The 12,770-nt window shown below is 40.3% G+C and overlaps 1 protein-coding gene across 1 annotated transcript in view; it reads right to left on the bottom strand.

Annotated features, from left to right (window-relative positions):
• Window positions 1–1,699: 1,699 nt before the first annotated feature.
• The window catches only part of vstm2la (V-set and transmembrane domain containing 2 like a), a 48,223-nt gene continuing 37,152 nt past the window's right edge, over window positions 1,700–12,770 (bottom strand). The window contains exons 2-4 of the mRNA XM_085145304.1: window positions 9,157–9,326; window positions 7,583–7,627; window positions 1,700–4,284 (exon numbers count right to left, since the gene is read on the bottom strand). Of these exons, the coding sequence (XP_085001430.1) occupies window positions 3,808–4,284; window positions 7,583–7,627; window positions 9,157–9,326 (692 nt within the window). The 3' untranslated portion in view covers window positions 1,700–3,807. The remainder of the gene's footprint in view (window positions 4,285–7,582; window positions 7,628–9,156; window positions 9,327–12,770) is intronic.

The raw sequence follows: 12,770 nt of genomic DNA, 5'->3' as shown, positions 1-12,770 counted from the left end.
TCATCTTCATAAATATTCGTTTTTCAACCAAAACCTAAAAGCTTTAAAGTCCGGCTCATCAGTGAGACACACTCACAGTGCTGGATGTATCTGTGATGTCAGGCACTGGGTCAGTGTGGCTACTTCACTGATATATTCATAACGGTGAATTACTTTATTTATCATCAGTCTGACACATGCTGAATATCACAATACATACCTAGCAGCACATCTAAAATACTGTCCATCAGGTAAACTATTCATTACTATGCGCGTCACAGGAAACACATCGTATAGTGTGTTACAAATATAATTTTAACAATGACCTTAAAAAAGTCCTGATATGACAGCAGCTATGTCATAAAACTTTGTTTTTAAAGCAACGAAAATATTTAAATATTTGTCAGCCAATTTCATTATGATAGCAGTTTTATTTCCCAGATTCTCTTCTTTCTAATCACCCAGCTCTGTGTCATTAAGAGCTACTCTGTCATTTAGAAAATGTCCCTTAGTCATTACCTTGATTATCTAACCTCCTAGCTTCTGCTAGCCCACAATTAGTACTTACTGTACATTAAAATTAGGTGAAAATGGAGCGCTATTGAGTTATGTTTGATCAAAAAGAGAAAACAAAAACTACAGTATTGGACATTTTTTGGCTCTTCCCTTATTTTCCCGAGGCACTAATAAGGAAAATATTATTAGTATACTAATACTATTAGTATTAGTATACTAATATACTAATATTATTAGTATACTTCCAAAACTAGTATACTAGCTTTGGAAGTATACTAGCTTCCAAAGCTAGTATACTCGTACTGCTGGTCCCAAGCCTGGATAAATGAGAGGATTACATCAAGAAGGTCATTTGATGTAAAAATGTGTTTGGATCCATCTGCTGAGATTCCCTCCTCGGGAAAAAAAGGGAAGATAAGATATGTATATATGTATATATATATATATATACGGTTACAGCTGTTGATTGATTGATTTTTCTTTTCTTTTTAAGCTGTACATTTGTGTCCTACTTTTTGATGGTTGTAGTAAGACAACACGGACAAAGTTTTTTTTGTTTTTTGTTTTTTTCAATGAGATTTTCAGCAATTAGAAAAATTAGAAGTAAAGGAAGTGCTTCAAGATCCTTTGGATACTCTATGGCAAATCTAGCTCTGGTTAGAACAGGCTGTGCCCTATTAAGGCAGAGGTTGCTTGACATAGTGACAAGGATGCTGGCCGATCTATCATTGTTATCAGTCAGAGCCCTGCAGGGTTCAAGAGATGTGTAAATGAAGGAAGCAGAATGTCTCTTCCATTATCTCCTCACTGATGGGAGAGCCCGGGACCTCCCCACCTCACCGCTCCATAATGGATGTATGACGCGTCTAGTGTGGGGAAACAAGATCGCCACATGTTTTGTATTTAGCTGGCCTGGCTTAATGTTAGCGAGCACGGCACAGCGCCTCTTTATCTCATCCGGTGCTGTTGCTATTTATCCTGCTGCCAGTACTGACAATAGCACCATTAGTCATCAGCAGCAATAGGATGAGGGGAATCTGGCAGCACCTATTACACGCAGGCAACTGCCGAACATCGCTGCTCCTTGATGCACATGGACAGGCACACACAGAGCAAGGGGCCGTAAAGGTAAACTGCAACTGGTGAAGAACAACAAAAAACACCCACTTAGGTAGAAATGTGTAGTGAGTACTCAAACTCAAACTTTCATATACAATTTATTTCATTTGATAAAGGCATACACTTAGTGAGAGACCAAACATTCTAGAAGAAATGTACATTTCCCTCTTTTTTTCACCCCAACAGTAATCTCTTCTTTACAAAACATCAAATCAAATTACTGGTTGAAAAATAATTCTGCTGATCACCGCTTTAAACCATTAAACCAGCCTCCTGAAGTCTACTCATAGCAACAGAAGCACTGTTGTCCCTCTGGAGAGTAATACACCAAAGAAGTGGAACCATTCATGGCCTTTGAAACCCAAGAATATATTTTGAGGCAGAGGATTTCAGTGTTTCACTAACATTTCCTCTTACTTTACCCCCTCACTGCCGAAGGCTTTATCCAAAGTGTTACCCACGTCCACATTGTCCCAATTGATCCCTTCAGAGTAACCTACAGCCCAGAAAGCCTCCCCTTCACCTTTACAGATGAGGTTTCATACAAGCATCTAACCAAAGAGATTATTCTTGAAAATGGCAGAAGTAAAACGGCCCCTCAGACCTTTTCAGACACACATGTTCAGGCTCATTATTATGTGATTACACTCATGTTTGCTGCCCTGCAAATACAGTAGTTTAAGAAACACTGCTGAAGTACTAAGATACATTAGGGGAGCCCCCCTTTCTGAGCAGCTATGGAGAGAATGTGTCATTCATCTGTCTGTACAGCACTTTTGGAAAGCAGGAAAGCAACAGAAAACTGCTTAAAAACGAAAAGATCTAATTGAAAGGACTTTAAAAGTAAAATATGGATTCGGAACAGAATGATGTTTTTTTTTTTTTTTTTTTTTACAATATAAGTAAACTCAGGTAACACTGTTTTTATTGGTTGGCTGCAAAAGTCTTTTTTTTTTTTAAGAAAATCACTAAACATGCACTAGCTTTAATTCATATTTTACAGTCATATACACAGGGTGGGTTTAGAGGCTTGTAGTGGAGAGGATTGAGGCTTTTTTCTTTTAAAATGACTGATAAGAACTGGGCCAGAGCACTGGAATAAAAGAACTAAGCTGGGAGAGGAATACAGCCCAGCTCCTCCATAAAAGGGGGAAGTTTGTTCCACGAAGATCACGATCTGTTCCTTCTATGTATTTATAGTCAGGATTCAGAGGCACACCAAATCTGTTTAATTTAGAGGCATTGTGATTTAACCGTTTCATGGCTTTCCAATAGGGTGGGGTCTGCATGGAGCGATTTGATTGATTGATTTCTCTCAGCGTGAACAGCCATGAGTGGATCAAACCTGCAGCACGAGCGAGAAGGCAAATTTTCAGAGAGGCATCATAAACTCAAAAGAGCTCTGCGGGGAGGATACAGCCCGTGTTGTTGTTGGTTTGATTTAAAATCTCTCCCTTTTCAAACTATCGATATATTTGTGATTTAAGACTTGTGTCTGTGCTGGATAAGCACTGCTGCTCTGGGAACACAGGGAGAACACTTGTCAATGTGTGGCTGTATACTTATTGAATACACACAGAAGAGGAAAAAAAAAAGATGTAATGAAGCTGAAAAAGATTTTCAGGGAAAGAAGTAGGCTGAGTTTCATTCAGAATACTCTCAGAATAAAAGGGAGGATTTTTTTCTACTGGGGACAGACCCAGTTATAAAATGTACAATATCAGCCTTTCTTTTCTGAGGGTGTATCAAATGACAGAGTAAGGCAGTGGAAGAAGTATGAGCATGAAAGCAGAGTGTGTCTTTTACAGTATCTAAAGTACAAGAGTGGAACAGAGCACGGGTTAATAGTAAGACAGAAGTCTCTTTTTTCTTTTCTTTTTTTATAATTGGTGCTGAGACCAGAACCTGTGGAGCTGCCTAGATCTACACATCAGCACCCCCCTCCCCCTTCCCACCCTTTTGCTGAATGCTGTGAAGCCAGGCTTTACAGACAGGTGAGCAGTCCAACCCAGACCCATGCACAGCGAGAAAAAGCTACATTCCCTGCACAGTTTGCAGCCCTGTGCTTAGAATAAGCCATACTGGACATTTTCTAGAGATTCTGGATTTGTGCACAGGCCTGCACTGTGTGGGAAGAATAGCTTTTTTATGCTGTGACACACATCATATTATGCAATCCTTGTGTAATGCCATCTACAGCGCACAGCTCGGTTCGTTGGTGCAGTCATTGTGGCTACTGTGGTTACTGTCCACGTCCCTCTTCCTCAGATCTCTGCCCGCCTTGTGTTGCTGACTGCTGCTGCTGCTGCTGCCGCCGTGGCTGTGGTGGGCAGGTGAAGAAGAACGCTTGCCATGCTCCTGGTGGTGCCCGTGATTCTGGTGATGGCTGTGAGCGTGCTCTTTGGTGCCACCGAGAGACTCCCCGTCGTCCCCGTCAGAGAATCCCACTCCTCTCTTGGTGTCGTCCATGGCCTCAAAGTTGTTGCTGGGGTTGTGGCTGATTACGTCGCTCTCTGGCACCACCTGCAGGTAGGCTCTGACGCGGTGGTGACGCGCGCCCTCGATGTCACTGAAGTCAATGACGCGGCACTCGTACGTGCCCTCGTCAGACGGCTTGACTCGGGAGAGGCGGAGTTTGTGGGAGATGTTGCTTCCTACAACCTTCACAACCTGATGAACAGACAGACAGACAAAAAAACAAACAAACAAATAAAAAAACATATAATGTGGTTGGACTGTTACAAATATATCCAATATAACTTCCAATCAGAAGATATTTTACCAATGAGTGGCTGTTTTTAGATAATGGCAACCCAACAATAAATGTAGTGAAGTAAAAGCTATTAGTTTGATGAATGAATGAACTAACAGTCACTATAGCTCCTGTTCATATCAGACCAAGAAAAACCTGCCATCTATTGAGAGTACTGAATTAATTAATGTTGCAATTTTCATGAGTCCCTTTAACTGGAATAGAAGGAAAATGTCATTTACTCTTTCAAAAAATGAAAAAGAGCAATTTGAAAACCCTGAAAATGATTCAACTAATATTTCAGCAAAAAGCTGCTCCAATACTGTAGCTATCTGTGCTGTCAGATCAGCTTTGTTTGGCTTTGTTCTTGTTCTGTATATACAGCTGAAGATGAGCCTTCAAAATAAACCCTCCCCAAAAAGGACTTTTGCTATCTCACAGACCCCGAGATGAGTTACGTTCTTACAAAATGTGCACTCACCTTCTCACTTCAACTAAGTATGGTGTGCTGTTTCTTGGCTTCAGCTATGAAGTTTTATTATTCACACCGGGCAGCTACAGCAGCGTATTAATGCCATTGTAGGTAAAATAGTAGAAGTTTGAGCTGGGTCAACATATACAGGGCTGTGCAAAAGTCCTTCATTTTTATACATTTGCCTTCAAAGGAGTCAAACTTGTTGTCATATTTAAGATAGTTTTGAGTTCACAGGTTTTCTGCAGGTCTTTTAGAGTTTCTCTTTAGCTCTTCTTTTTAGTTATTTTCAGTCCAGTCCTTGTAGCTGACCCTGTTCAAAGGGTTTTTTGTGTTTTTTGCCAGGCAACATAATTTCTGAATATGTTTGCACATTTCAATAAATCGCTGCACCTATTTCTCGTTGTCTTTGTAGCAGCATACAAAGAAATGAGTGAAGAAATAAGAGGCAGCTCAAGACTTGCAGAGTACTGCATGGTCTGTGAGATTAAAGTCATCATTTTTAGTGAACCTCAAGGCTACCCTTTGTAAAGTGGGAACAACCTCATTACATCACACATGTGGCCCACTTGCCATTTTTATGCCTGGCCACACAAATTACACTTCAAAATCTGACTCGGCAGTAAGGATAAACTCAGTATTTTAGTGAATCTTCATATTATCATAAGCATCTGGACACGACCCTGAATTGTGCCTGTTTAGAAGAGAATAACACACTGGTCTGAATGAAATTGGCAGCGCTCCTTGTTTACTCGTAGCCTCTGTCGCGTGATGGTGATCACACTTGCAAAATGAAGTGATGCGGCTCATTTACAAAAAGACAGTTTCTGCAACATTTCTCATAAATTTGTAACTTTAATCTCATTTGTTGACTGCAAACTTTTAAAACGTTATGAAATTTATAATTTTCTTGTAAACCTGTGCAATTTTTGGAAACACCTGTAATCTTTTTTTTTCTCTCTGAATCGGTTAAGTGGTTAAGATGATGATAGATGGATGGCTCATCCAAATGTATCAGATTTCACAAAAAGTTTTTTTTCCCCTTTGCAGTCCTGAGCCGGATTTCCTCAGAAGAAGAACACAACACACAGAAAATCAAGACAAAACGACATCACAGCCGTGGCATTTATCTTCTCATCTAACAATCAGCGAGAATGCAAATCAGTGCATCGTTTCAAAATGCCAAATTATTACTTTGATTGTATAAGCATCCTTCTTGCATGCAAATTCAGTCAAGCCACTTAAGGCTTGTGGCTGCCTATCATACACTCGTCTGTGTTGAGAAAATGAGCTGAGTGTATTTTGAAGATAGTTAAGATGCGTGAAGTCCTGGAGGTACAAAAGAAAGATCATAAGAAGAATAGAATAAATGTGTGGTGTGGCCTGGATGCACTCTAAGTCTATGCCTCCTCCAAGCCAATCACTCAGACAAACAATAAAATCTGTGAAAGTACGAAGAGAAGACGTCAAATGCTTTGCAAGTTTGCAGAGCAGGAGTTAAGATGATGAGAGTCTGGGGACATCTTGAGATGCGACGCACCAAGATATAAATACAACTTCATTTATCACCCACCTTCCTCCTCGTGACGCCAGTAGATGTTGGGATGTGTGCGTCGTGTGTGGCAGTGACATTTGCGCGTTTGGCTGTAAGCGTGAGCTTAATGCGTGCCGTTTGCGAGTTTGCGGCTGCATATGTGAGCATCTCATGGTGTTTTTTTGTTTGACTGTATGGATGTGTGCCAGGATCCATTATATAGAGAGAGCTCATAATGATTTTGCAGCTGTGTAGCCTGCAGTGTTTTGCTCCACCCACACAAACATGCACACAGACACACAAAAGCACACAGACAAACACACACAGTCACAAAAACACAGCATCAGTGATTCAGCAGCAGCTAGCCTTTTGGGAGAAAGCTGAAAGGTTTTTGTGTGTACATGTTTCTGCATGTTTAATGCAGCTTTATGCATCTTCAACTTCTACACACACACACACACACACACACACACACACACACACACACACACACACACACACACACACACACACACACACACACACACACAGCTTTAAAACCCCAGAAAGTAGAACATTTTTTGGTTCATTTTTGTAATTATAAAGTCAGTGGAAAGAGATAAGGCTAGGGGAATAAGTTTATGTAGAGATAACATGCAGTCGGTCCTGCAGTCTGCTCACTTCTGCAGGTAATTAGAAAAAAGTCAAAATGTTGAGTTACTCTATACTGTCCTGCTTCTTTCAATAAAAGGCTCACCTATTTTTCCGTTTGCCAGGGGGAGTACCAGAGGAGATATAAAAAGATCTGCTGACTTCCCACCCTTCCTTTTCCACTGTGTTTTACTGAGATCTGGTACTGCAGCCACAAAGTTTCAGTAGTGTTTATTAAAATTTGCAGATGAAGCCCTCAGGGGCCACTCCCCCATGGGGAGGACACTTAACCACCCACGAGCAGCAGCGCTGCCTGCTCTTTGCCTGACGCTGTGCTTCTGCAGAGCCATCGAGGTTTTTAGTGAACGTGTTAATGCACCGTCTGGAGCGTTCACCCACCATGCGAGCTGCAACGACTGAAAATCAGATCGCTGTGTGCAATACAGCATAAGCACAACATCTGTGGATCATGCAGAACAAGAAATTTAAATGTAATCATAAGCATTTTGAGTCTTCTAACACCAAGGCAAACATAACGGCTTTCTGGTGAAAATAACTGCAGATATTGTTCACAACTCACACTTATCTTTGTAGCATCCTTTGCCATCTCCTCCTCAGGAGCCACCTAGGAAAAGTGACAAACATTAGCAGAAGGATCTCAGTTTGATTGGCTTTCTAAAACTAAAAGTGAAACACATGTACCAGAATACAGAACTGATTATGTTTCTTGTTGTTCTTAGTGTGCCAGTTAGATACTGAAGCCCACATACTACAGTCAATATTTCACAAACACACAAATCAACATAAAATTAGCAAGGGTTTTTTCAAGTTTTTTTTGGAGGAAAACTTCAGCTGTTGTGGGACAAATACCATCATAATGTGCAGTTTTGTGCAGATTTTTGGCTCCTTCTTGGTCCGTTTTATACACAGTTACTGTATTTAGCTCAGTCTGACTCTGTCTTATCAATTCCTACATGCATCAAGAAAAACAAACCAACTGCTTAACTGTCAGACATCTGAAAAACAAAACATATTTAATATTGAATATAAATGTGATATGGAATCTGAGTCAAAATGAGTGCTAATGTTACTCGAAGTCTAGTAGATGTAAGAACAGCTGGTTAACACCTAATTATGTGATTGTATTGGCTTCATGTTCTTCTGCATCGTTTTATTAATTTTCGCCCCCATGTGGCTAATAGAATAATTAAAGTTGTTTTAAAGACTTTAATACGAGCTAATGTGAAATCATAAGGGATATACACGTGTTGTGGGAGGGGGAGCTGGTTAAGATGAGAAAGACTGTGGGGCAAAATGGGACCAAAGCTTACAGTCTGCATGTGGCAAGCTGATCCATAACGCCACTTTCTTTGGACTTGAGGTTGTAATTCTCTAACTATAGTTCAAGTCAAGTTAAAAAAGAAAAAGGGCTCATATTACCTTACTCTCCCATATACTCAAAAAAGACCATTTCTGAAGACAACTCAGAGACAGTGAGCGTAAATACTTATTTCACCTTATGAGTCCGTGGGCTTAAAAACACCTGCTGTGGCAACTGCCATAAAGGTTGTTTTGAGCACTTTGGCAGGTGTTGAAATGTGTCTCTGTGGGCATATTTTAGCAATGTGATCACACAGACATGAAACCTGACAAGTGTGTAGCTGAGGTCAAAATGAAGGCTGAGTTCCAAGATCAGTACTGGGTAAAGGACACTGGAAGAAATCGAGGCAAGGGGCTCAAAACCTGTTCCCACCTTACAAACCTGCACCCACATTAGTCTGTTTTCCTTTGCATACTTATTGCCCCTTCTTTGATTTCTAATCTGTTCATTTACATGTTACAAACACATTTACTACAGTGCCAACTCTAGTGTGTGCATCAGCATCACTGGGCTGGTGGGATCCCATTGCAAGATCATCTATAATTCATCTGGAGTTGATCTTTTATTTTCATTTTTCATCTTTTTGATCATTTTGGTAACATTGTAGAAACAAGCAGTCAGGCAGTAGTGATTCAACTGAGCATTTAGATTTTCCAGGTGGCTGTGTTAACTATCTCAGGAAGGATGACCACATGTAAACAACATCACTAAGGGTGAACATATCCTTTAAATAAAACCAAAAAAAGGAGCCAGAATTTCTGTTGTGAACTTACTTCATTAGTTGTCCAGGGCTGCCTGTGGGTCCAGTCAAGATGGTTCCTGATGTACCACCACTGGATTTCCAGTGCATAGGAAGGAGTTCCCGCTCCTCTGAATGAGCAGGCCATCTCCACATCCTGGCCTCTTTGGGCAGTCATATCGTGAGGCACCTCTGTGAACATGGCTGGACAGACACAGACACGGTTAACAAATGGTTCTAGTAGCTAGCTTTCAGTTCAGACAGACCAGCAAGCCTGAAGTGGATGCCCTTTGGAGCTTGCACCAAAACCGTAATGAGCTTTTTACAAGTGGATGACAATTTTCTTGACTTGAGCCTGGTAAAAGGGCACTTAATCACTATGTATTCATTTTTTCTGCTCGGTTTTACTTTTGTAAGGGTAGAAAATGTTCTGATCCAACATTCAAACACACAGTGAGGTTTGATTTATACATCACAAATCCAACAATCTTTCAGAGAAGAGAGAAAGTTAGAGCTTGAGACCCTTTTCTGTCAAATTAAAATTGAGGTAGAGTGAAATTGAAGGAGGAAGTTGTTAGTGATAAGTGCTCAGAAATATATTCTGAAACACTTAAATCAATTTTCAGGAAAACCCTTAAATTGCTTCAGCAAAACAGTTGATAAATCTGAGACTGGGATGAGTGTAATGAGTCTGCATATTAACTGAACCAATAATACAGCAGCCCTAGCATAAATCATGGCGGAAACGAGGTGAGTGCTTTCTTTGTTCCATTTTCAAGCTGCTACAGCTAAATGATAAGTGTGTGTGTGAAGGTGAGACTGATGAACGCGAACAGGCAGAATGAGTGGGTGTGTACTGAAGAAAGACCCCAAGGGTGAGGAGAAGGAAGTGTAAGTTATATTTGAAAACTACACATAAAAAATGTTCAATGTTTTGGCGTTTATGAAACCTATTGAGAAAAAAAGGCTTTTTTAAAACTTAAAACAATGTAGCTGTGATCGCTTAAACCTTTAAAATCACAACAGTATATGAAGCAGTCATGAAACTTTATAGCTTTGTAGCTGAGATTACACGAAAGGGTGAGTCTGACGATGGGTGCGGTCCAACCCATAATAGTGATCCAGTGGGCCACTTTACAGCAGTATCATCATATGATCGAATATGGTGTTTAACTGGAAGAAAGTATCTGCTGAGTGTGACTTACGTGGTACATGTGAAGGATGAGGTAGGTTTAGGTTTATTTTTTAGGAATTCCCAAGCCAGTGAGAGGAATATCTCAGTAAAGACTGAAGACAGTGTGGTTCCTAAAATTTTAAAAATCATCCTTGATAACTTTAGGATTAGGCTCCTGCAGAACCAGGCTCAGGGAGAGGCTCAGGACCCCCAACCGGTTGCAGCAAATGGCTACGCCTCGCTGAACCGAAGGTTTCTTCCTGTTAAAACTGAGTTTTTACTTCCCACCATCGCCAAGCTCATAATCTGATTATTGGGGTTTTCAATCCAACAATAAAGGGTGCAAATAAAACACAAATGACCTGAACTGAATATGTAAGAGTTTCCATCACATTATAAGAATAAACAGGAGAAAATGTATGCCCACCCATCCGAGAGGAGTTAGACCCTATCCCAGCTGTCATAGAGCAAGAGGTGGGGTACACCCTGGACAGATCAACAGTCTATCACAAGGCTGACAAAAGGAGAAAGATAACCCTTCATATCTAGGGGCAATTTTGAATCCCCAATTAACCTATCCCCACTAAGTGTATATCTCTGGATTTGCCAGGGTACTCAGAGAGAACCCATGCAGGCACAGAGAGAGCATGCAAATGTCAGGATCCTGGGTCTCTCGACCCAGCGTTTTGAGTTCCTTGTGTCTCTTGTATTATGTTTGATGTTTAAGGTTCTCTTTGTGTCTTAGTTTATTCCATAGTGTCCAGTGTCCTTAGGTTTCCTGTATTCTATGTTTAGTTTCCTGTGTATTTAATCGGTTTCCCTCTATGTAGCTGACCCCTGTGTCTCCCTCTGTGTGTCTAAGTGGATATAGTGATTTGAGTATTGTGCTTTGTTCCCACTCCTTGTGTTCTGTGTTTCCTCATACTGTCATGTGCTCCTCCATGTTCTCTATCTCCCTCCAGGCTGTCTCTGTGTACTTCCTGTTTTACTTTGAAGGTCTGTGTCTCAAGTAAGTGTATTCTGCTTTGCTTCCTTGTCTCGTCATGTCTGAGTTCTCTCAGCTGTGCTTTCCTCCTGTGTTTCATTCCCCTCGTTATTCCCCAATGTTTTTAAGCCCTGTGTTTCTCTGTGTCAGTGTCATGTCCTCCCGCATGCTGTGTATTTCCTTGTCTGCTTCTTGGTGAAGTTTAGTTTATATTTTCCAGTTTGGTTTAGGCCTGTATTATTTCTGTGTGTCAGCAATAAAGCTGTGTGTTGAGTTTTGTATTTTGGGTCCTCTTCCTGCCTGCACACAGCCGAATCATGACAGCAAACTCCAATCTGAAAGACCCAACTGGCCAGTGGATTTGCTGTGAAGCAGTGTGCTAGCTACTGTTCACAGTGAAAATCATGCAAGAGTTATTAAACTAGGTTAGCATGATCCACAGATGGATGACTGAATATAAAGGATTAATTCACAGTTAAGCTTCCTTAGACTGATGGAAAAGTGCGTTTCTTTGGTCTTTGGTCTAAAAATCAAAGTGTGTTGTATGTGTATGCCTGTCAGTCTGTCAATAGATTTTAATCTTTGAATTATTTAACAAAAGGTAATTTATAAATAACAAAAGTAACTACTGCTAGTTTTCCCATGAATGGGAAAACTGCCAAATGCAAGAGAATTTTCTACAAAAATAAATTTTCAATAGCCACCCAAATTCACCTTCTGCAGGTGTTAAAGTGCATGTATCTACAATCACGCCATGGCCCTAATTTTAAATGTGCAAGAGCTGTGCCAGGAAAAAGTCTTTGCTATCCAAGAGTAACCATAGAGAAAAAATTAATTCTGCCAATAAACAGAAGACAGCCCATTGTTTTAAATAATGTGCCATGCATCATATGAAAGAGTCGTTGAAGACAATATGAGGCCGTCTGTCCAAAGGTTCAAGCTAAACTGGAATTGAATTGATCACCATGAAAATGATACTAAGCATAGTAAATTTGCCAAGGAATGGCTCAAAAAAGAGGGTTATGGAAATGGCCAATTCAAAGCCCGGCTGAAAGCTCGGGAGTCATTAAAAATATATTTCACACAGTTTAAACATTAAAACAATGGAAAACATTCACACATGAACACAAGAAAACAAGAATCTTACATCATTTTTATTCTTCATCCCTTTCCTTTCACATACTCCCACCAAAAAAATCTAAACAAAACTCAACAGGCAGTGATTAATCACACCAGAGATGTCTACTACTATGAAAGAAACGCAACACTGAATTCGTTGCTTGCGTCTACATCACTGCCGTATTTTCAGCATTGTCTACAAAACTTTTCATTTATCATGCAGGAATTAGGAGTTTTCCTTCAAACTGTAAACTTCAGTAAACTTTAAAAAATCTCCACCTTTGAAATTGCCCCTACCAAGATTTGTCCAGCTTATTCACTCAGTAAGACTGAGTGAAATCAGTGCCAACTAAGTGCCGATTTTCATCTC

This window comes from Neolamprologus multifasciatus, chromosome 20, assembly GCF_963576455.1.
Source record: "Neolamprologus multifasciatus chromosome 20, fNeoMul1.2, whole genome shotgun sequence".
Lineage (NCBI taxonomy): Eukaryota > Metazoa > Chordata > Actinopteri > Cichliformes > Cichlidae > Neolamprologus > Neolamprologus multifasciatus.
This window is presented reverse-complemented; position numbering and strand designations above follow the sequence as displayed.